At 32.9% G+C, this 24496-nt stretch overlaps 4 protein-coding genes and 1 long non-coding RNA gene across 11 annotated transcripts in view; 3 read left to right on the top strand and 2 right to left on the bottom strand.

Moving 5' to 3' along the window:
• Nucleotides 1-112: 112 nt before the first annotated feature.
• Nucleotides 113-12565, bottom strand: LOC126870501 (dnaJ homolog subfamily C member 9-like). 4 transcript variants are annotated; one of them, XM_050628285.1, is made up of 4 exons: nt 12361-12565; nt 11915-12229; nt 11666-11832; nt 113-670 (listed from the first exon to the last, which is right to left on the bottom strand). In XM_050628285.1, the coding sequence occupies exons 1-4, from the start codon at nt 12452-12454 to the stop codon at nt 413-415; spliced, it is 834 nt and encodes a 277-aa protein (XP_050484242.1). In that variant the 5' UTR covers nt 12455-12565; the 3' UTR covers nt 113-412. The 4 variants fall into 4 exon arrangements, with proteins under 4 accessions (XP_050484242.1, XP_050484241.1, XP_050484240.1 ...); XM_050628284.1 differs by lacking the exons at nt 11666-11832; nt 11915-12229; nt 12361-12565 and adding exons at nt 8319-8647; nt 8713-10990 and having other exon boundaries at nt 460-670; XM_050628283.1 differs by lacking the exons at nt 11666-11832; nt 11915-12229; nt 12361-12565 and adding exons at nt 8319-8613; nt 8713-10990 and having other exon boundaries at nt 460-670.
• A 2423-nt stretch (nt 12566-14988) lies between these two features.
• Nucleotides 14989-17497, top strand: LOC126870504 (protein spindle-F). 4 transcript variants are annotated; one of them, XM_050628303.1, is made up of 6 exons: nt 14989-15065; nt 15404-15686; nt 15759-16038; nt 16112-16203; nt 16287-16476; nt 16805-17497. In XM_050628303.1, exons 2-6 carry the CDS (start codon nt 15459-15461, stop codon nt 17101-17103), a joined length of 1089 nt encoding a protein of 362 aa, XP_050484260.1. In that variant the 5' UTR covers nt 14989-15065; nt 15404-15458; the 3' UTR covers nt 17104-17497. The 4 variants fall into 4 exon arrangements, with proteins under 4 accessions (XP_050484260.1, XP_050484258.1, XP_050484259.1 ...); XM_050628301.1 differs by having other exon boundaries at nt 15030-15326; XM_050628304.1 differs by having other exon boundaries at nt 15031-15326; nt 15771-16038.
• Nucleotides 17489-18643, bottom strand: LOC126870506 (39S ribosomal protein L32, mitochondrial). Its single transcript, XM_050628306.1, has 4 exons — nt 18476-18643; nt 18007-18252; nt 17782-17924; nt 17489-17695 (listed from the first exon to the last, which is right to left on the bottom strand). The coding sequence occupies exons 1-4, from the start codon at nt 18591-18593 to the stop codon at nt 17555-17557; spliced, it is 648 nt and encodes a 215-aa protein (XP_050484263.1). The 5' UTR covers nt 18594-18643; the 3' UTR covers nt 17489-17554.
• A 483-nt stretch (nt 18644-19126) lies between these two features.
• LOC126870503 (all trans-polyprenyl-diphosphate synthase PDSS1) overlaps nt 19127-24496 on the top strand; it is a 53875-nt gene continuing 48505 nt past the window's right edge. The window contains exon 1 of the mRNA XM_050628300.1: nt 19127-19387. Within this exon, the coding sequence (XP_050484257.1) occupies nt 19232-19387 (156 nt within the window). The 5' untranslated portion in view covers nt 19127-19231. The remainder of the gene's footprint in view (nt 19388-24496) is intronic.
• On the top strand, nt 19399-23379 carry LOC126870509 (uncharacterized). Its single transcript, XR_007691358.1, has 2 exons — nt 19399-22844; nt 22918-23379. It is a non-coding gene; the product is annotated as an uncharacterized LOC126870509 (long non-coding RNA).

The following is a 24496-nucleotide window of genomic DNA, read 5'->3' as shown; positions in this document are numbered from 1 at the left end:
TAAATTGTCTGATTATGTATAAATGACCGATTGTATACTGATATATGACTTTAGTCATATTTTCTTTTCTTTTTATTATCAATCACATTCAATAGTTTTATATTTTCTGTAGTAAATTTTAAAATTAATATATATATTTCAATTTTATATTTGAGTGGGACATACCTACATATAATTACAAAGAATTCCATCACTGATTTATGGATTTCTAATCAGTACAATGGCATCAAAAGATGATATACACGTTTCAAATTTACAAAACTTAATTATGATCATTCCTTCCTCCTTTAAAAAAGATGTACAATAAAATGGCTCTTCTCGATCACTTAAGTTATAATGATACTTAAGTTATAAAAGTCGCGCGAATATTCTAATGTGGAGGGAAAGATTCGTGCGAAAAAACTCTATCGTCCTACGTCTTCTTCTTTGTTTTCTTCGTACTTTTCGTGGTTTTTACGGTTTTCATAGCTGACGAGTTCTTCTTCGTCGATTTTCCAGCCATGTTCGCGTATTTGTCGATCAGAGAATCGAAGAATTTGTCAGATTGACTCGCTCTGGCCTCGTTACGGCTCTGAATCGCCAACGCCAAATTGTTTGCAGCTGCGTTTTCCTCGTTTTCGATCTTCAGCATCTTTTCTAGACGTTCAGCTTCCTCTGCTTCTTTCGCCCACTGGAAATAAAAATGAACGCCATTAATTTCCTTGATAATATGCAATAATTTTCATAATTAATTTACATATTTTATTGACATATATTTTTAATATATTTTGTTAGAAAATCGATTCATTCGTTTGTGGAATAATTGATATTTGGAGTTATTTAAAGAATAAAACATTTCTTTTCACAAATTTAATATTTCGTTATGGAATAACGTAATAAAATGTAAAAATATCTATTACAGTCTAGAAATTAGATATTTTTATTAGAAAAGAGACAAAATCTAACTATTGGAATTCGTGTATCTTAAGACCTTTTTCCTTATTTTGATGAACGCTTCATTCTCCCCAAATTCGATCCACATTTCTAAATTAACCAATTATGATCAAATTGCAAATTTCTATCGATTTGTATCCAACACCGCTGCTCTCAACCAAGTATAATAACCGTCTCAATTTTCAATTCTAATTCTTGACTCTGACTGCAATATTATTCAAACAGTGTACAGAGCGAATAATAATTTCATCGGAAACATCGAACACTTCTGATGTGGAGTGCGAAGTGTACGCAAAAATCACGGACTTGAAAAATTTTCGCGTAGAAAATAGAAACGATCGGTATTCCGCCAGAAGTCGAATCGAGGAACCAGATTCTTTATTATCTTCCACTTTTGATGACCCCTCGTTAAAATTAACTTGTGCTCGCTGACGAGCAGAAACGAAGTAGAAAGGCAACCGGTTCCGATAATCTCGAGGATAGGCGTATGGCTAGGCATCGAAAATAGGGTTACGCGTGTCGTCAAGTGCGCGTAATTAACTTATTTAATAAGTGTACTGGAGCTGCACAGCTTCAAATTTATCGATCTCTTGGTATCTGTTGCTGCTAGTTAATCGAGCTTCTTATTAACTCATTAAATGGATGTAATAATTTCGAAACTAATGATTACGCTTCGGCTCTTTTTATACAAATTTCTATTTCTATAAATAATTCTAATTAAACAAATGAAGTCTATTAAGTGGAAATTAAGTATCTACTAACTACTATACTTTGAATATTTTGTACATTTTTGTATACTATGTGCATTTTTACAATTTTATATTTTTTATAAATGTATAGAAATCCGCAGTCTACTGATGATATTGGGACCTGTAGTTATTAAGACTTCTTTGCCTGTTCTGATGAGCATTACATGCTACTGTAATTTGACTCCAACTTTTTGGAACACCTTGCAAATATCAGTCATTCGTAATTCACGATTATTATAGAAGCGTATAAATCAATTAGACAGCTTAAGATTAATTGAAAAAGTATTTATGTATTTTATATGTACACATCCAAGGAATATCTTTACGATTTACCAGTAGAATAAATCAATATATAATGATTCATGGAAGCATTGGACACTTACCATAAAAAGCTTCTATATACATATATACATAAAACATTTTCAAATTTCATTAACACTATAATGAGACACAACTACCATCATTATATTGGTAAAATTTAAACACAAGCTGAGAATGTATATAGAACTCATAAGAGAGTTATTGCAAACATAAATTTGGCGAAAAATTGATACAATATGAAAACATAGTTGTCTCAAATATATAATATTAATATAACTGGCTTCTCATTAATATACGATAATTTACTGTCCAAATAGTTCGACAATATTTGTGGAATGTACACTTGCAATAAATATCTTTGAACGTCTACATACGTTTTCCGATTCCCTTCAAATCTTGCCAATATAACGATGACAGTCGAGTTTCACTGTGATACTAACGAAATTTCAAAATATTTCGTATAACACACATAGTATACTGTTAAAGATAATTCTTTTAGACAGTACGGATTATCGACAAAACCAATATATCAATATATAATAGCTTGTCCAGATCACCCGCAATCTCAACTGATTAATCTCTACGTTTCGACAAATTTATTACAATATTCAACCTAAGTTGCATTGCGGAATCATCAGTTTCATGTTCGCACCAAAATACACAAAACTGCCTATACATAATTTGTTGTTTAGTTAAAAGGAACAGAGCCTTATAAATAGTGGGGTTCCTATAATCTTTGAAGCATAACACACGCCTGTCTCATTAAAAGTAGACGCGACTGTTCATGGTTCATGCTTGTTGATGATGTTCCATATTCCCAGTGACCTACTCCATAATTCGGTGCTGAGGAAATTCCGTTATTTATAATTTCTGGCAAGTACATCCGAGGAGCGGCCTAATGTTAGGCGATTACACAACGCTTCGCGAAATTTTAAATGCACTCGCTTATCGAAATGACATTCGACTTGAAATTCGATGAGAGAACACAAATCCATTGTTTGAGAATTGGCCTGGTCCAACTACGAAGGCAGTGACAAATTGACAGATCGACCTGACGCAAGTTATTCCTTTTACTTTTTCTTCATGTATCGCTTATCTATAGTTTATTCATGAAAAGCGCGGAGTACAAAAGATAGACTCGTATACATAGTAAATTTATCAGAGGGTTGTATTAAGTGCGTGAATTATTCGCATAAATATATTTCTTTCTACAATCTTTTACTTCCTAGTGAATATATAATATCGCGGCAAATTCCCATCCTTCGCATATTTTTACATCGAAATTTATACGAAGTTTTAGATATTAAAGCTGTGAATGGAAATATCGCAACCCGAGAAATAAATATCAAAATTTTAAATACAGATATTCGATATAAATATAAAGTTCCGAGTCTAGAATTTACTTCAGGGCTTGTTAAGTAATCCCAATATTTTGATTATCTACAAAGCGGTTAATAAAATTGTATAAAAAAATATATTTATTTGTCCAATAAACTCGCGCCACCGTTACCCTTTTCATAACGCGTTTTCTGCATCTATGCAAAAATGGCTAATCGTATGTAAGAGGAGACATTCTCGAAGAAAAGGCGAGCAAATAAGACAATTTTAGATTTCTACGTATTGAACAATCATAAGTACCAATTGCTGCAAACATAATAGAGCACCTCATTTTTCAATGCAGGAAATATTCTACCTATAGACGAGAATTCAATAGATCCATTGTAGAGGACAATTTGGAGAATCATAAATCACTACAAGAACTACCAAATTAACTAAAACATTCTAAATCATGTAATAGTTCGTAATCGTAGCTTCTCTGGTTTCGCTTGTTGTATTACCACAGTTAGGCAGTGATCTAATCGGCAAAATCTTGTTGCTTTTACCTAGATTCGTTCCCCTTGTCTGATCTAATTGTACGTGTGATGATACCAACACTTTGAAACAATTTTTAGATCAAGATAGGAAGATTTATTTCCGACCCGTTGACATCATTGTTATTTTCATGCAAAGATTCGTGCAACTAAACAAATACGTTTGTTATGTAATAATGATTTAAGAAAGTGCGACGGATGATCAATTTGTCTTTGCTGATTAGATTTTTAGTTCCAAATATTTTCAGTCACATTTTCCATATTTTATCTCATATCATCAACATTCCATTTTCGTAAATTATTCGCTTTTATTTTCTCTCTCTTTCTTATTTGAAAAATTATTATTTATTTACTCGACAAATGCAACGTGGGAATAAATGAGGCTCCTTCGTGATGAACTACTTCTTCTTCTGTATCTCTGTTACAATTTTAAGATGGAGTCTAAAAGGACTGTGATATATTTGTTTAAGTATTCGAGCGAGCTGCATGATTCAAACGTCAAGCGGCGAAGGAACTATTATTATTACTGGTAGGAATTGAAATGCAGCTCGATACATGCCAATGTTAAACCTCAACCACCAGATGCGAAGCTAGCTGATCATAATGCCTCGTTTGTCCTCACTTCCTTGTGAAGCGCGTTGCATTTGAATTATGAATTAAAATAGAACGATGAAGATACACTGTCGACCATAAGGATTACGGTGCCTACTTACTATATTTATTGAAAAACAGGTTTTATTTTATTTGGTATCTTATATTATAAAATACCTAAAAAATAAAAGCAAAATGAAAAACATTCAATTTGTCCCAAATATTAGTAGGTGCCCTGATACTTACAGCCAACAGTGTATATTAACATACATACAATATATAATATCAAACAATGGAACAAGGTAAGAAAACGATCTTTCAGCTGAAATTAAATATGAGCTATCATCTTGAAGAAAACCAGAGACCCATTCATAAACCATCGCTTGATGATAACATCCATGTAATTACCATAGCTATTTCCTTTCCTTTTCTTTTTTTTTTTTTTTTTTTTCAAACATACTCGTGTTATTGAAGCAATAATTAACCATGTCGAAGAAAGGTCAAAGATGCGTCACGTCGTGTAAACATCATCGAGGAAGATTGAAACGAAGGTCTGTCATTATCACCGGATAATATTAACGCGTTGTTAAACGAGTAGCAGCAATCGTAACATCGATGGCTCTAGATTATCGAGAACGTTAGCAGGGTTAATTCTCACAAAATTCCAGAACGATGACTGGTCTCGAAGGAAGTTCGTTATGCAACGGTGCGCGCTGCCTCGAACCCGATGACTATTTTCAATTATTTCGTGATTCGAGTGATTTCCGGAGCGCCAGGCTCGCGGCCAGATGTATCGTTCGCTCTAGACACTGGGAGACGAGGTAATTCAAGGTTGCGGAAGCGCGACCCTCTGCACTCGCTCGGATGCACGCGTGTGCACGTCAAACGTGGATATTTTGGCACACCTTTCATTCGCAAATAACTCGCCACAATGTATTATCGATCGATTTAGCTATCGCAAAAACGAAGCGTTCCGTTGAGTCGAGACAAATTTTATTGGAGCAACCATTTACACTCCGGTCCGTAGGTCACTGGACACTTGTTTATTTTGGGCAAAATGATTGTTAGCACGTAGATACGATCTTCCGAACTGATTTTTACCGTCTACCCATAAGTCAGTCAGTCGAATTAAAATATGCACGAGTTTATACTACCATTAATTTTTATTACGAGATAAAGTTAGCTAAAGTTAGTTTTTACGTCAAATGTTGAAATTACGTAACGTCGAAAGTATCGTATTTGTAGACATTCTAACAGTCGTTTTGCTCAAAGTAGACAAATGTCCGATGACTTGTAGATGGTAATGCATATACAGGGTGTCCAATTTTAATCTATAAATTATTGATAAATTATCTGCTACATAAAGAAATAGTTCAGACAAAGAAGAAAGCGAATGGTTTCGAGGGGAACACAATCTGCTGTAATTAGTTGTTCCACAGATGGACGCGTATACGTAATACAAGATAACATACGCTTTTTTTAAATTTGTAGATCATGTATGCAATTTTTCATGCATAATCGATGCAGTTTATTATTTCTTGCAAAATAGCATTATAATATTTATGTCGAAAAATCACTAGTTTAGAAGATATTTTAATCTTGGCAAAACACATATATTTTCTTACATAGGAGCGAAGGTTGGAATTTATCTTTTTTATGGGTTTTTGTCTTTCTTAAATTGCATGATGGACAACATGAAATTGTACAAGTTCTTCGAAACTACACTTAAGTTAAAAATTAAAAATGATACTGGCAACGTCTATTTGACGGTATTTTTGAACAAGATTGTTTGCAATAAATGAGAGATCGTTTCTTACGAATGATGCTTCAGAAAATGGGAGATTTACTCGAATAGTGGGTACCCTACCAATAAATGCCTGGTCAATCAGATTCAAAATCTAATCAACAAATTCCAATTTTTAAACAAACGATATAAATTATTAGTTTTCGTGTATATTTGTGATACTCTTAATATTACTCATACAGACATTGGATTTGTTTATTATTTTAGAAGAAAGGAGAAATTTGATCGATGAAATAATTCATCAAATTTCGAACTTCTGTTCAATTTGACAAATTAATGGAATGTCAATCTACCTGTAAACTGAAAGAAATCCATCAGAAAAAGATTCTAAGAATCTGTCAAGAGCCGTTGTTTACAGATCGATCAGAAGATTACAAAAATAAGATTAAAAAACCAGAAAACCAAAGTTATATCACTCCTTCTGAAAACCTTATACCAGTCTACAATATACGATAACGATACCATAAAACTTCTAAATATATATAAAATATCGATATAAAATATATCGACTAACTATAATCTCGAAAATGATCAAAAAAGAAATTCTTTAAAATTCTTGGAAAAAAGAAAAAGATAATAAAAAATAAACCAAAATAAATTCTACTAATTGTTGATACGTCTACGAAAAAAAAAAAAAAAAAAAAATACAAAACGTAGAAATCAAACCGTGTTTTGTACTGTACTCTAACTCGCATTTCCTATCAGTTTCCTCAGTTTTCACGACGTCATTGCTATTACGCTCATTATGAATGCACGTGCATGCACTTGTTCAGATCGATAGATACCGAGTCCATGATGGACCCTTCAACCGATACGCTTCAAGATTCGAATGTCGCAATCGGGACTTCCGACAAGCGCTCTCGATGCCTGTTTACTGTTTAGAGCTGTCAAGAGAGCATCGATCAGTTAACACGAGTGAAATACACCTGTTGCAACGAAGAGAACGCGAATTTAATGTTGAATACAAATAGCTTTTCCAGTTGTGTATAGTTTTAATAAATTAATTCTTTCGCAATTAATTGTAAGAATTAATATTACACATTAATTTCTATTACGTAATTTACAGAAACGTAATAACATAACAACATAAAATAAAATACATTGAATTTTGAAAAAATTACACATAATTTTTCTAATGGAATATATAATTCCATTTGTTGTGGTGGAAACTCAACAGATCTCAATGATGCAAGAAAAATTATAGCATCTCGGAAGAACGAGTATAAAAACGGACTGATTCTTTAAAAAATGGAGTATCTCCTTAATATCCAATACGAATATGAATATTTTTTTTTTTTTTTTGACAGTACAATATGCTCTACCCTTAGCACCGTTAACCCCTTCGCATCTGCGCACGAGGTGTTTCTTAAATTGATTTTTACCCCAATCTATGGATAAGTTACGTCGTACCTTGCCCTGTTATGAGTCGATATTTCATCCGTTCATTCAATTCAAACTCTTCTTTTTCAATCATGAAAATTTTTTCGTTCCAATCTCTGACTTATAAATTAAACATCTGCAAAATATTTACTATCCTAATACTTTTTTACCTGTACAAATCAATATATAGTTTCTAACTGTACTTAACCCTTATCCTTCGACCTAGAGTGACTTCTGATTCAAAACTTTTCTCCTAATATGAAAAAAGAACAAATTTTTGAGATCTGCGAAAGATGACAATGTAATCCTAAAGTAATTCGTTTAAGCTATACAAAATACTTTAGCTAAACATCTCTGATTTCTCAGAAATCAACATGTAAGTTACTACATGTACATTTACGCAATTTACGCTTTACTTCACCATTACTTCGACCATTAATGAGTTAAAGAAGAAAAAAAAAAAAACACGCAAGATATAACGTACGGTTCAAAGCATCGCATGTAAGCATCGCCGTATATTGCTGAGATATCTCGTCACAGATATGAAAGGGTTAAGCTCTTTGACAAAACACGAAACGCAGCACATCTCGATAAAGTACACCAGTCAAGGTCGTTACATAACGCTCAGCATTAGATTGAACGACATTAGTAATTATTTCATTAGCACACCGGATACATTGCATTGGCCCTCGTCGCTTGTTACTGTTTCAATTGATATTCAGCATCGCGCCCCGTAGATATCATATTTGGCGTTCCTCCTTGGCAAACAAACGATGCACATCTTCTCGATAGGTTTTAGAGCGTGCAGAACTAGCAAATAAACCGCTTAAGGTCCGACAACACGACCAATGTGACATGGTTGTAATTTCACAACAATGATGCTGTATGATTTGGTAAATTATACACATTCCTGTGCATTGCATCATTAAAAACATTAATGTACCAAACCATACAGTTTCTTCACCTGTATAGAATAACAATAAGATCACGTGGTTCGTCTACAACAGACCAAAATTAAGTCAATGAAACCACAAACAACAAGATTGCAGTATACTATACATACGCTTTGGGTTTTGCAGGCTCCGCGGTACTTCTGAAGAATCGATCAATTCGTTTGGTTCCTCTGACAGCGAATCGCGATAAACAAAGTCTTGAAAATTGATCCAAAACCGAAAACGAACGAAACCAACAGCACTTATAAAATCACCCGATCTATAGTCTGCGATTAGATAAACGTCCTTCCGTTCAACTCTAGTTCGGTGCTTGCGAGAGCAAATACATCCGCACAGGTTCACGCAAACATTCGATTCGTCAACGAAAACTTGATTCATTGTCGGAGATTCCATCAGAATATACAGATAAATATTAAATAGCTTAACGAGACTTTTAGCTAAAATCCCTCCACAAGGACGCGAATCGCAAGAAGAACGGAAACGATGATCATCGTGATGGAGCTCTGGCTCGACGATGATAAACTCCTGGTTGTACAATTAGGCAATGGCTTATCGGTAGTCGTTTCAATTTGCACGATTGCCGATGTCCCTTCCTCCTGCTGTGGCCAATTATTCACCGATGGCGGTGAATGAACAGTGACCGCGGGGTCGTAGTACGGCGGTTGATAGACATTTTCAGGATGAGCAGGTTGAACCATTACAGTTGGTATATGTGGGATAGAGTGAATGGATTGAGTCGTGTATGAAGAAGGAACCGAAATTTCTGATGCTTTGTTTTCGATATTGGGTACAGATGTAGGTGGATACTTCTCGTTTGATGGTATACTATTCTTTGCAGACCAACCAGAATAGGGATCCATAGAACGCTCTGTGTTAAGCTCCACATGAGGTGGTATTTGGCTCGATGCCAAAAGGACTGAGTTAGGTGGGTTTGAATAATCCGGCTGTTCTGTGTAATGTTTGTCTTGGTTTCTGTAGGGTGGATAGACCTCGTATTCGCCACCAGCACCGACGGATTCCGAGGTTCTTGGCCAAGAACTCAAGGTCGTTATGTCTTGGCCGCTGTAGTCCGTCGTTTCACGTTGTGGATATGTTACTCGTTCGATTGGTGCAACGGTTCTTGGTGGAATATATGGTGCTCTTGTATCTTCGTCATATGATGGATTTGTAGCTTCTCCTCCACTTCCGTACAAGATTGTAGTTGTTCTCCAATATTCCTCTGGGATTGATTGGTGATATATCATGTTGATGTCGTATGGTGAAACTGTAGTTTTTGCTCTGTTTTCGTAGGGGTCTGCGTCTGTTCTTGGAGTTGTTCTCCAATCTGGAGAATTATGTGGACGATAAACTACTTCTTCGGTTGTACGGAACGGTGGTGGGGTATATTGTGTTGTTGCAATTGGAGATGGTGTTATAGTTGGATGCAATCTTTCGCGGTGAGCAGGTAGTGGCGTGGACTGCTCCTCTATACTCTGTCCCTCTATGCTGCTCTCTTCATCGTAATCGTATGGTATTTCCGGATAAATCAAATCGTCTGGAATTCTACTCCATTCTGGATCGCTATCGAAACTTACTCCACGCTTCTCGAGAAAAGCACTGACAGCTTTTGGACACTTGAATTCGGAATTTTCACTCAGAAAGATTCGTTTTAATCCCTTTAAATGTGACATGTCTACAAGATTTAGGCATTCTAAACGATTACCAGATAATCTTAGGTCGACAAGGCCGGGTAGATTTTTGAACAAGCCATCCTCAATAGACTCTATGTTATTGTAATTCAGGTCCAAGTACGTCAAATAATTTAATTTTCTGAACCAAGACACCTTTATAGTGGTTAAATGGTTGTTGTCAAAGCTTAATTGTTGAAGGTTACTTAGATGTTCAAAGGCTCCCGGTTCAATGTCCATTATACCACAGTAGGAACATCCTAGGACCCAGAGATCCAAACCAAACCTTGAAAAGGTATCCGCAGTTATTCGTTGAATTGGCATGTGAGAAATTCGAATTTTTCCAGTCGATGCAGGAAGATTGTCCAAATCAGACAATTGTCCACCCGTACAGGAATATTCTATCATGTCATCGTTCTTTAACTGCTTGCACGCCCCTTGTACATCACTAACACTAGCACACAATAAAGCGCATAGGAATAGTCCGACGATGCCAACCATTTTTGTTAATTTTAAATTAATGTACAATTGCACTGTTTAAAATATCATACGTTTTAATTAAAGTTTTATATGAATATCATTATTTTGCTCTCATATGTTTGAATAACTTAAAGAATCGCAGTCATCGTGGTAGGGATTTTAGCCGAAAATTCTGCGACGTCTAGCGATCAGCTAGAACCGATCTAATTGTTCTGTAGACTGAATCCTCTCTTGCGTTCCCTCTTTACTTATTTACTAGTATTCCCCCCTCCCAATCGTACTACTAGTCCACCTCCTACTACTGCTTCCAATCGTGAACCAGTACTATGTATTGATAAAAATAGAAAAGCTTGAAAATAACGTACTGCTCACTTGTTCATCAGATCTCTAAAGTGATCTATAGCGGAACTGAAGGGGTGAGGTGCCGCGTTTAAATTTACGAGCACGTTGCCATTCGAATGCACATCGTTTACTTTCGACAAATTTGACATCGAGAAAATTACACTTGTTAGGTATGCACAATGGAAGTATGTAAAAAACAGAGTACTTACTTACGTTAAGTAATTATATGTTAGTATAATTTTTAGGTCATAGTTTAACTTATTAACATATTACATAGGTTTTAAATGTAATCATATAGAAATATTTAAAGTATTAAAAATTTCTGTTTCATAAGATTTTAACTGCAGATTTTTAAAGATACCAAAATACACTGAATATGCACGATACGCACAAATATGTGAGATATCTAAATGAGTGTTTATTATAATATCTAATATGTGAAATTAAATTTCTGCTGACGTTTCATTTCTCTACTTGTGTTCATAAAAGTATAAATCTGCATAACTATTTGTAATTTAATTATATGAACGAAATTCATAGGTAACATTTTATATTCTGCTTGTTTGGTACTTACCTTGCGTTTTCTACGTTGCTTCTTCTTGTCATTTTCTTCTGTAAAAGCTTTGTATTCTGGAACTTCACCCTTCTCTATGAGACCTTGGATAATACTATGTAACCTTGGTTCATCATCACAACTAGTAAATGGGACAGTTTCTAAGATATAATCCATATCTCCTTTACCTATACAAAGTAATTTTATTGTTTTAATAAACTAAATTTACTAATGTAATTTCCTTGTAAAAATTATAGAAGATTTACTCACTGTCCATATAAGCTCGCTTCAAATCTTTGATTTCTATTTCAGACCCTTTGTAATTCTTTTCATAATTATTAATATCTTCAACTGAGATTTTTTTGAAGAGCGACTTCCAATAGTCTGCCCAATTTCTCATCATAACTTCTTCGCTTTCTTCGTCATATTGTCCAGACTGGTCATAAATCTTACGCTTCTCATTGTCACTGAGAATAGAATAAATTCGTCCAAGAACTTTGAACTTTTCTGTTGCTTCTGCCTTGATATCCTCCTCAACACGATCAGGATGTACAAGGAGAGATAATTGATGATATGCTTTTTTCACTAGAAAAAAGTTAAGAATAATTGTTATCTGATATATAAATGCAATTCTAACTTTCGTTTAAGAAGAACGTTACACTAAAAAATGTTTTGTTTAGAATCATAGTTTGCATAAATAGGTTATGTCTACGTACCTTGTTTATCGGTAGCTTTTCTTGAAATTTTTAAAACTTCGTAAAAATCACGAGCTCCAAAATATTGCTCACAAAGATCTAATAAACTTGTCATGATTTTGAGTTTTTAACTACTCACTAATAAATATTGTTACACACTACACCAAGTGACAGAACTACAAGGTTATACGTTTTCGCGCTTATTTTCAGTGGGATACATTCAAATAATTTCGTGTAGTTCGCGACATCTAGAGTTACTTGTACATGTTAGATAATACCCATATTATCGACGTCCAATCACTTTTTCCTCGTAATTGCCATCATTGTTAAAAAATAATAATCATTGATTACGAACAAAATACATGTAATACGATTTATACCTGTCATTTCATTCTTATAAAAATATAATCACGGTAGCAACCAATTAGCTCATATTATTTTCTATATAATTCATAATTGTATCATATAATATGGCACAATTAGTAATTATATGTCATTTAAGTAATACAACCTCAAATTAAAAATATTCATCAGCATCGAACAGATATATCGTTCAACAGTATTTCCATTAACAAACGTCCAGAGAGATGCTGAAAAAGAAATAGATCCAATAGCCAGAAGGGCGATCCACTCGATAAAGTCCCGAACAAACCGCGAGTGGAATATTTTTCTATTTCGCAACGCTAATTTATTAAATCTATAATTATAAAACAAAAATTTCTCAAAATAAATCGCGAGGAGTGCTTTATAATATTTCCAATACTAATTAATTTGCTATTGACAAAAAAGAAAAAGGAAATCGATGGTCATCGATGCTGCGGTAGCCCAAGGAAAGCAATCGTGAAGGCTGTCACTAAAGAAAAGGCAGGCAATCCCATGGAAAAAATCTGTAACAAGGCATGAAATATTATAATTTGTTCTTAAACATAACGTTAATAATTTGGAAAATTTGAAGTAGTGGAAAATTAATCTCTATTAATTCAAATTTTGAAGGCAATATTCAATTCAAGAATGACAAATTTAAATACAAAGAATAAAATTAAATGAAGCACAGATTACAAAATTACTTACATTCTAAGCTTTTGAAGCACTGCTAAGTTCTTTTCAGGAAATAAGAGGAAGAGTAAAGAGTGATAAACTTTTAACAAGATATGAATTATTATATATAAATAGTATGAATGAGTGAATCATTTTTTTATATGAATAATTTATTTTGAAAACCAGCTGATGATCGAACAAAAATTTTGAGATAATGAAATAGGAAACTCTATGCAAACTTTAAACTCTATTAATAATACAAAAGTTAAATTGCTAGTATACTCTAAATACTATAACGATTGGAATTCTGATATTAAAGTTTAAAATCAAATCTTATTTTTTGTGATGTGAAATATTATAATTTGTTCTTAAAAATATATCGTTCATTGTTTAAGGTAAGTTTAAGGTAAGGTAAGTAAGTTAGTTAAGGAGTTTAACTGCATGAAAAATCAACGAATTGATTTTAATCATCCGTGGCGTTCATTTCGTACCAGTATAAATTATCGATTATTAATCGTCTGTGGCGTCTATGCTGTGAACCCCTATTCTTTCAATCACGTGACCAGCCAATAATCTGTACAAAAGAAAACCGATAATTTTAAGTAACTGTATGAAAACCAATAACTTATAATAATTAAACCAATTACAGTGAAACTAAGGGATAATAGAACCCAAATTCTGCTCAAAGATCGATAATATGATTCTAACCGTCAAATATACGTCAACGATAAAAGTACAAAAAGAATGCAGAATACTTCTTAATTTTACTAAAATGATGGTCAATAAGCGATGAAATGAAAACGTACTATTTAACTGAAGCAGATAGAAGTGTAGAAATGATGATAAAGACGAAATGAAAATGTAATAATGATGCAGTGACGCAACGAACTCTCGCTCCACAAATTTGAACAGTAGAATGCCGTCCCGCGACGCCCTTCTCCTACGAATTACTGGCGGCAAGGACTTCGCAATATTTCACACCAATAGAAACGTTCGATTTGACTTGACAATATTTTGCACCAATAGAAACGCTCGATTTGATTTGACAACATACTGCACCAATAGAAACAGTCGATTTGGCTTTACAATATATTGCGCCAATAGAAGCGTTTGGGTTTCTTACATACGAGCGCGCGTAAATTTGATCTATTCAAATAGCCAAATTGATGAAATTGAGAAATAGAAAACATATTTAAGACAATATTCGTTAACAATTACGAACAAAATTATATTCCTAACGATAAGCCTTTATATGTTACACGATTGAAGTTGCTATTATTACATAAAATATGGTATGTATTAATAAAAATACCATTATGGTATATTGTTTAATTATTCATACTATTATTACTAAATATAGAAGTTGAGAAAATTGTTCTATCCTGTTTTATGAATGTCCTTATTAAAAACATATATAATGTGCAAAAATTGTTAATAATTAGCAGTTTGGAATAGTCCTGGAGAAAAAGTCCTATCAAAAAAAGAGAAATTTCTTTAATTAAAAATAAGTTATTATTGTTCATTTTATTATTAATTGATGTATAGATTATACAATTTTTATTTTGTAATATATACTAAGATTATGTTCTGCAAATTCAATGCATGTGATTTCAACAATTCAAAACAGTACCACACACAAACGTCTATACCTCGACTGTTCTTATGGCAACCTTTTCTACGTCCAATCGGTAATATCACTAATAGATAATAGATAATGTTAACGGGGACTACCCCAAACTAACAAATTTACGTTGAGTAATTTTATTTATTATACGTATCTCAATGTCAAAATCCGAAATTATTAACAAATCGTGTTAAGTTTCAAAGTGTTAAAATATGTAGCAACTTAACCTAATTTGACAATCTCATTGTCTTATTTATGAACTTAATTATTACTTATTATTTGAAATTCTTTGAAATTCATATGGAATGTTCTGTTATATCGAAATGTAAGGAAACAGAAAGAATATCAAGTGTTTATTGATTATATACAATTGGTTAATACAAATGCTGTTATACTTTTTAGTAATTATAAAATTGTGAAATTGTATTTTCACTTTTGCTAATTGCATTTTTACAACATGAGTGATATGGAACAATCTGAGAATGTGGATACTGAAAAATGTGGCAACTATTATGCCTTGTTAGTTGCATTTAAAACTATGAACGAACGTTGTCAACAATTGGAAACAAGATTAGCTACTGTTGAGGAAGAAAATATGTGTTTGAGACTTGAATGTGGAAAGGATGAATCTGCAGTCATTATAAAAGCTAATGATAATGAAAAAACTATTGTACAAACCTTGAAGGTTTGTATAACATATATAGTAATGCATAGAATGTATGTATTTTACATTTTAATGTCTTATACTTTAATATAGTTTGATCGACAGGAAAAAATAGAAGAGCTCAAGAAACAGAAATCCCAACTTACTCACCAAGTCTTTATGGTAGCAGGAGAAAACCGACAGTTATGGAATAGATTGACTAAATTAATAAGAACCAATAAGTCCTTAGGAAGTCAATTGACAAAAATTTCCGATACACTTAAGCAACATTCTGCAGCGCAACCGTTAGACATTGTGTCCTATAGTTTCCGTGATATCTCTAGCTCTGTTAAAGAAGATAATAATCAGCAATGTACATTAACCACAAACAATGGTATGTATTCAATATTCATTTTTTAATTGGGTTGTATGTTTAACAAAAATTATGGTATTACATCTTGATCTAGGTGAGAAAGAACAAAGTCTAGAAGAGATATCACTTAGACTTATAAATAGTATTATGTTAGAAAAGTCAGATCTAGAACAACAGTATGCAGAGGTAAGCAAGAAGATAAGATAAGGTAAGACAATAAAACTTTTTTATAATTAATAATTGCTTTTACACAATAATTATTTAATTAGATGGTTGAATTACAAAATGGTACTGAACTAGACTTACGAAATATTGGCTTTACTTATCCTGAGGATTCAGATACAGATTTAGAATTATTAAAACAGCATGATAGTAGACTCTCGCAAATGAAAAACACTTTATTGGCACAACAAGCAAAACTGAAAAGGGCACTGCAAAACTTCAAGAAGAAAAAAGAAGGTATAAATGAAGAATTATTGGTATCCTCGCTTAGTAAACATTCGGGTTTGTTAGTAATTTGTTCATTTCCTAAATATATCACGTGTATCTCGTTTAATTTCAATTCATTTTAATACGGTCGTGTTTAGTATCATTTAAAGAAGAAACCTAGGTTATTTCATTACAATATAGTCACATAATTATAAATTTTAAAATATACAAACTATTTTTCATATTTTGATGATATTGTTCAGTGAAGACACTATGGATACTTTTGCGTCTACTAAGCAGGATGAAAATACGTCTATTTATATATTTTAAGGAATTAACTTCAAATATAATTTTATAGGCTTAATGTGTAATAATTGCCGTACAAATGCGAATAAAAAAATGTGTCAAGCAGGTACTCAATTTAATTTCAATGAAAGTATTAAAGAGCATGGTGCAACTCAAACCAGTCTTCAAACTACAAGCCTATCTTTGGAAAAGTGTTCAAATATAGCAGATAATGCAGATCAAAACAATAAAATTTGTCCATTATGTGGATTATTTTATGGAAAAGCTGTCACATTTGCAGATTTTCATGAACATGTTCTGAGCCACTTTAATAAAGAAGTATCTGTAGATGGGTTTGAAATTGTTCACTAATAATTGTACAGGATGAGGGTTATGGTATAAACAATGAAGTACCTTTGATTTTATAGAGAATTTTATATATCTTTGTGGCTTTTTTAATAGGAGAATGGTAAATATAAATACGACCAACTTTTGTGAAGTGTATTAATCATAACAGAACTAGAAATGTTTTTCATTATTGAATTTTATAAATCGTTGATTCAGAAAAGATTTAATAAAAGCGAACTATCATGTATAAAAATAATGAAACTACATAAATAGTAAAAAAAGTGACTGTTATTGATATTAGACCTATTTTTATGTTCATGAACCATAGAAATATAGGAGAGATTTAAAATATTAACACAATATTTATAATTGTAATAATGTCACATTTTTAAATAAAACAAGAATCATCAATAGTTTACTTTGTTTAAATTTATTTAATATAAACAAAAATATCTTATCAATATAAAATAATTATTCACTTATCCTTAACATCTTCCGAAACTTCAGTTTCTAATTCTTCTTGTTTTGAATCAGCTAATTCTTTTACTGTCGGCTGAAGTAAATTTGGATTGAACCAATCAGGCCTCTTTTTAGGTAATTCTACGATTCTTTGTTTCTATAAAAAGACATAATTGTAAATTATATGCACAATAATAATAAAATGAAATATTTCATCTTAGATATGTAACATTATGTAAATACCTTCCAAAAGTTATCTCGTAATTGTTCTTTTTCTCCTTCATATAATACTATAACATCCTGTTCAACAGGTTGCAATCCCAATGAATCTTGTATAGCTTTCTGTATTTCTTTTGTTTCCTTTTTTACTATTTCATAGCAGTATCCTATAAAAATTGGAAAAGGCCAAATATATCATAAGTTAGTGTTGCAATAAATCATAGTTCTTTTCAAAATTATATATCTTACCGCAAAGTGTACCAGCTTCATAATCGTGACCACATTTTTTACACATTAAGATATTTGTTTTTGGTACATGGGGTTTCCAAATATATTCAGGAATGCCAAATCTTCTACAAAGACGTTTTTCTATAGTTCGTCGTTTCTTAGGTACGGCCCATAAAATTGTTTCATTTAAAACATCCTTTATAGAACGTCCAGGAAAATTAATGGTCTGCACATTTACAGCGTTACATTCAATCGCATATAAATTACCTAAATCAAAAGCAAATGGTATTTGATAATAATAATAGATTAGATATGCAAACATATACTATTCTACTGTTTGCATGACATTAACAATTTTCAATAATAATAAACAATTTAAACTCGTAATATTTTGAAGAGGTTAGGGACAATAAAGGATATAAATATTTCACTTCTGAGTTATATATAATACCTAAATGTAAGTACAATATAAGAATATCCTTCTTATTACCTGATGGAAAGCCACGACGTAATATAATATCAACTGCTTGATTAAATGCTTTAAATGCTCCATAAAGTCTACTCAAAATACCGTTCGCCATGTTTAAAGTATGTATCCCATAGATCATAAAGATTAACACAGAGTAAAATCAAGATGAACATGTATTGTTAAGATTTATTCTTAAAACGCAAAAGGTCACGAAATTTAATAACTTTTTTTTTTAATTCCCATATATAGCTTCACTTTATTCAAATCTTTAGTGTACCTAACAAACCTTGCAATCACCTTATTCATTATAATCAAAGAACAAAATTATTACGAAATTTAACAGAGATTAATAGTATGAAAATTAAAATGAATCGCTGCAGAATATATTCTGATTCACAGAAACTGTTTTAAGTGTACGCTTATTTGGAAATGTACGCTGTAAATAGTGAAAGAAAGCAATCATTAAATAATTTATATATAAGAATTTGGAAAGTAAATAATAGAAGCATCAATTAGAGGTCGCTAATAGACTTTGAATTTAGCATTCTTCTGAAAGTCTACCAATATTTTGTTGGAGAATACTCAATGATTAATATTTTACTTATAATTTATAATATATAGTTCTGTTCCGACTAATGTCGCGTGTAGCAGGTGTATTTACAGGTGGGGACGGGAAAGGGAAAAGTGGGTGGGGAAGTGATTTTGAAGTGTCGGTGGGGCTAGTGGAACTCGAAAGTCTTCGTAAGTCGTGTGACTCGGCTCACTACAGTTTTCGCTATGGCGTGTATAGGGTCGAGTAGGCTCTGTGCTCGTGCAGAGAAATTGTGCCAGTTCAGACATCTCGCCCAATTACGAAGGAAAGTTTCAACGACATGTGTCAAGTCACGACCTAGAATCGAACATCCGACCAGTACCTTGGTTCAACATTGTCAGGTACGTTAAATTTACTTCTTGGCACTGTTACGTTTTGTATAATGTTATCTAGAATCAGCATAGTCACGATGCAATTACAAATCATAGTTCTGATCATCATAGTATTAGTATTTTGTGATGCAAGCGAAAATTTTCTTTATTTCGTGCACTTTCAGTCAGATATTCGAGTAATTCTTCTGTTGTTAGTAACATAACCTACTATTCGTTTCGGGCATAAAAATCTTTCCGCGCCCTCACATATAATATATTTTGTTTAATTCTTACGTGTATATATGAAAAGGAAGATAAGGTGATAGACAATAATAACGAAATGTATAAGAGAAGGAATTATAGTGTTTCGTAGATTTTGTAAATTACATAATGTCTACTAAAATGTGTCGGTAAATCGGTGTTTCTTTACCGAGAAATTTATGTGAGATATCGGAAAGTAAACAGTGATTTTTCATACGAGCGGTTTTATTTTCATGCTATACATGTAAATTCGTAAAACTAAGGATGAGAGATTCATAATAGTCTAAATAAATTTCTTATAACCACGTTTTTATGCATCAGAACTGTCAGCTGTTTCTAGCAGACGACTTAGCTGCCGTCTGCTACTGACGTTAGTCATATTACAACTGTAAAACAGTATTGTGTTAAAAAATTTAGTAATTCATATAAAAAATATTACAAAAAATCATATTTTATATTATAATTTACTATTTTTACCATAACATCGTATTATTATATTTACAATGTTGTTTAAACATTATATCGACAATATAAGCGGCGTAAGACCGCGAAACGCATGCGCAATAGTCAAATTTAACTTTTTCGTTCATGTTCTGTGTAATGCGAACATTGAAGATCACTAAACTATATTAAATCATTATTATATCGAAAGAAACAAATACAAAACATTATTTAAAATTAATAATATCATTAATAATAATAATTTCATGCATTGGGAACATTAATATTCCATTTGAACAATTTCTATTCGCGCTTCAATTTCTAAGTGTCTTAGCAATCTCTAACGAAAGTTTTCTATAAATCGTTCTACGAACGGCAAAATGAATTGCACGACTTTCTCTGTTCGAAAGTGACACAGAGACCGGATTTTGAAATCTCTTTCAATACCTGGCAAATCGAAGACACGAGTTCGGCACGTCGGCGATGTCGTCCATAATTATTACGCAAGTCTTAGGTAAATTGTGACTCGTTGGTTGGGCGCTGATCGCATAGGAAACCTTTCCTTAGATTTCATGGGCCATTGCTGGGCAGTATTATCGAAATAAGTGAGAACCGGTCATGATGACATCGAGTCTGGGCGAATTTCAAGTCTTCGTAAGTAGGCTAACTGGCCCGTCAGATATCCTTCTTCGAGCATGGTTAACCCATGGAATCCACGTTCTTGACTTTCTCGGCTTGTTCGGTGTAGTATTCTACGTAGATATATAAATGTTGGCTCTTACTTACTGATTCTTCAATCAAGTATTTACGCTTCTTGTAAGACTTCCTTCAAATCCAGAATGCTTTAAATTTAATTATTTCTTTGACTATATTGGATTAATTAGATTAACATAAATAAGTTCGGTTATAATAAAGGAAATGTATTGAATTTAACTGAACTTACTTATGTTATAACCCAATAGTCATTGTATGTTATTTATTGATTAGAGTTTTATCTGTCACGTCCTATTTAGTTGCCGCGTTCGGTAGCGTTAACTGACGTTTAATGCAACTGGAAATAAGTTCCACTTTCGGCTAACCTGCTATGTGCGGGAATACTGGCACGGGAGAGGATTAAAGTTGTTCGAAAGTAAATTAACAATATGTAATGATTTATTCAAAACTTACTCGATGTCGATATTGACAATTGACTGACAGACTGACGGATATAAAATTCTTCGGTTGACAAAATGATAACTAACTCTTCGATAGACAAAATGACAACTAACTTTCCGATAGACAATGGTAATTATTCGGTTGATGAACGGTAATTAATTATTACTCGATAGACGAACGGTAATTAATTATTCGATAAACGAATGGTAATTATTGTTACTGACTTCTTTGAGTCGCTACATTTATTTATATCTGTCGGAGATGAAAAAACATCGGGGTCTTTCTTCTGAAAATGTTTAGGAAGATCTCCAACGTTTGTTCAAACTGCCGACTTTGTTTACAGTTTAAATTGTCTTAATATCGTTATAGAAACATAGTTAGGTAAATATAGAAACATAGTTAGATAAGTTTTCGCAAGATATAGCTTTTAGCAGCTTTAACTGCCTTTCACTTCAAATACTGTAAACACGGTTTCAAATAAACGTTTTAAATTATCTTGATTTGAAAGAAATTACCAATTTTACTTTCGCGCTACGGATCGCGCGGGGCGCGGGACGTGACATTATCATTGCTAATGTAATGATTCATTACAGTATAACAATATGAATTACAGGGACTTTTTAGGTAGATTTTTTATTATCGTCCGATTTATGGATGTTTTTAATAATATAGACATTGCATTAATTATTCAAACATTATAGATACAGATGAATGATGAGTAGAGTCGAATTTTATTTACTACCATCTACAAGTCTCTATGTTTTTATACACCTTAATGGTAATAATCATTATTTGTGTTGTTGTTATAGTATTGAAATAGTATCACAACAATGAGAATCGATTTTACCGTGACTTATCGATAATATCGTCGAAGATCCTTTTATTGACTGAAACGAGTATTAGCCATAGAGTTAGACTAACAAATTTCGCAAATGCAAATGTAAGGTCATTAACATTGGTTCGATTTGCAAATCCTATTTCCCAATGGTCGTCACTCTCCATATCTTGCGTACAATAAGGGAGATTTCCTTCATTGACGCACGGCGTCTATGCTTTTGGCATTCTACTCTCGTGAACATTGCACGTGTGTACGCACGCACAGGAATGCATGAATAGTTTTACAATGCGATTATTGTTAAATTACTGCGCACTGCATTGGATGAGCCAGCCAATAAATTAACATAGAGAACCTACGTCGGCTTTTTTGATTCGTTCGGCCTAATTTCATTACACATACATGCCATTAATTAGCTGTAGTAAATTCATATTATATTGTACGAAGAATGGGAAAATTGATACAAATATATTTCTTTAAACATTTCTTTAACTATAGAAATGCTTCCTGTAAATGTATAATGTCTTATTTCATGTTGTTTATGTCAATGTTATATCTGACTACTTCTTTTGTATATACTGTCCAGCTTCACATGTTAAGGCCATTGGCGATCGATGCCATGTTAAGGTCATTCACTTGCAAATAAAATTGTAAAGTTTCCAAGGCACATTTCGAAAACGAGCCACCAATCTACATACCAAAACACGTAGAATTTATAGAATTAAACGCGATTTCCGCTCCGTGAAACTATGTACGTTACAATTAGCCAATCGTTAATAGTATTTTAATAACGAGGTAGGTTGTGGATTGTTTCGATGTGGGAGAACCGGTCTACTGATATTTGACTTTTTTAATCCTTCTGTAACAGGTACTTATGGAAAGCATCGATACGTTGAAATTAGTAGAGCACGTTGGCCATGGGTGTTGCGTGGCGTGAATTTCCTAGAAGGATATAAGAAACATTCCGGGATGTTGCTCAATAGAAACTAATTACATATTCCCTGGGGGGACTGTCATTTGGGGCGGAAGACTAGTCACCTTACACCTGCGACGATAGTGACGTATTCTGATGTAGTGTACAAATTAGATTAGTGTACAAATCACGTTCATAATTCATAAGTACTGGGACATTCACAAAAACTAAGGGAAACCTCGAAAGGGCAATAGAAAAATCTGCGATTATCTTTTCTGGGATCGTTTTTGGAATCATTCGATATAAAGAATTGATTGTAGTAAAATAAAATCTATTTGTTGTAATAAAATAACAGCCTCGTGTAATAACATTTTCATCAATTCTATTTAAAAACAATGAAATCCTTTCTGATCTATATATTTTTCTTTTCATCACTGGTGAATCTCGACACTTGTATTATTAGATTTTTCATTACGTTTGTTGCATTACGCGGATGCATTACACGCCTATTGAACTTAATCAGCCTGTTTTATTTCAATGAAAATATTCTCTTTACAAAGTATGCGAACTCACTGCGAGTGTTTGTACAGATTCATACCTTTACCGATATAATTAAAAAAATATAACTTACGAACCTACATATCCATTTTTGTGAATGGCTGTAATCTGCGTCAATTGTATCTATTTTGTATAATTCAGTATTCACTGGTAATATATAGCAAAAAACAAATACCATAATATACCGTAAACAGTTAATGGAGAAACCACTAATTCAAATGAATAATAATAAATTCATTGCAAAGAGTTCAAACGTAAAAATGTGAATATAAAGAAAGAGAAGTCGATGAAAGATAGGCCGGCGATGTGGGAAACGTAAACGGTAGCCTACATTCTACCTGTGCCTTCGTAATTCCAGCATGACGAATTATAGATCCGATCAACGTTGCCCACGAACGTAGTGATCAATGTGCATCATGTAAATAACGATGCTTTCGCAAGCTGGGGCAAATATTGCGAGACTGGCGAATCGGTGAACCAAAATGCTAGCCTTGTAGAAACATTTGGAAGATCGCCTTTCATCGATACAACGTCGAAGGAAGATCTCGAATGTTGACACGAATGTTGTAGTTGAGCGTGCATAGATACTCGCGGTAAGATTAACTACATATGTAAGTACGTGGATCAGACGAAAGGAAATAGCTTTCGAGAAATATGATTCTCAACGTGATCCGTGGATGAGAAAAATTCTTTCGCTTGCGTTACGCTACGTTGCGTAAGGAAATATCGGTTAGAAAAGCTTTTGACAGTCATTTTGTTCTTAACACTATGACGACTTAAATATCATTAGCGATTGACTATTTTCGTCAAGGATCAGCCAAGTTATTAAATATTTTTGTTATTCGTCGAATATCTCGTTTCATCTGTATTCATCGCATATCGTTTGATTTCATGGAATAGAATTTCATTAAATTTTCACAATTTTACTGCTAATTTCTTAACACGGCGCTACGAGCCACGTATAAAACTTTTCAAA

Source organism: Bombus huntii, chromosome 10, assembly GCF_024542735.1.
Source record: "Bombus huntii isolate Logan2020A chromosome 10, iyBomHunt1.1, whole genome shotgun sequence".
NCBI lineage: Eukaryota > Metazoa > Arthropoda > Insecta > Hymenoptera > Apidae > Bombus > Bombus huntii.
This window is presented reverse-complemented; position numbering and strand designations above follow the sequence as displayed.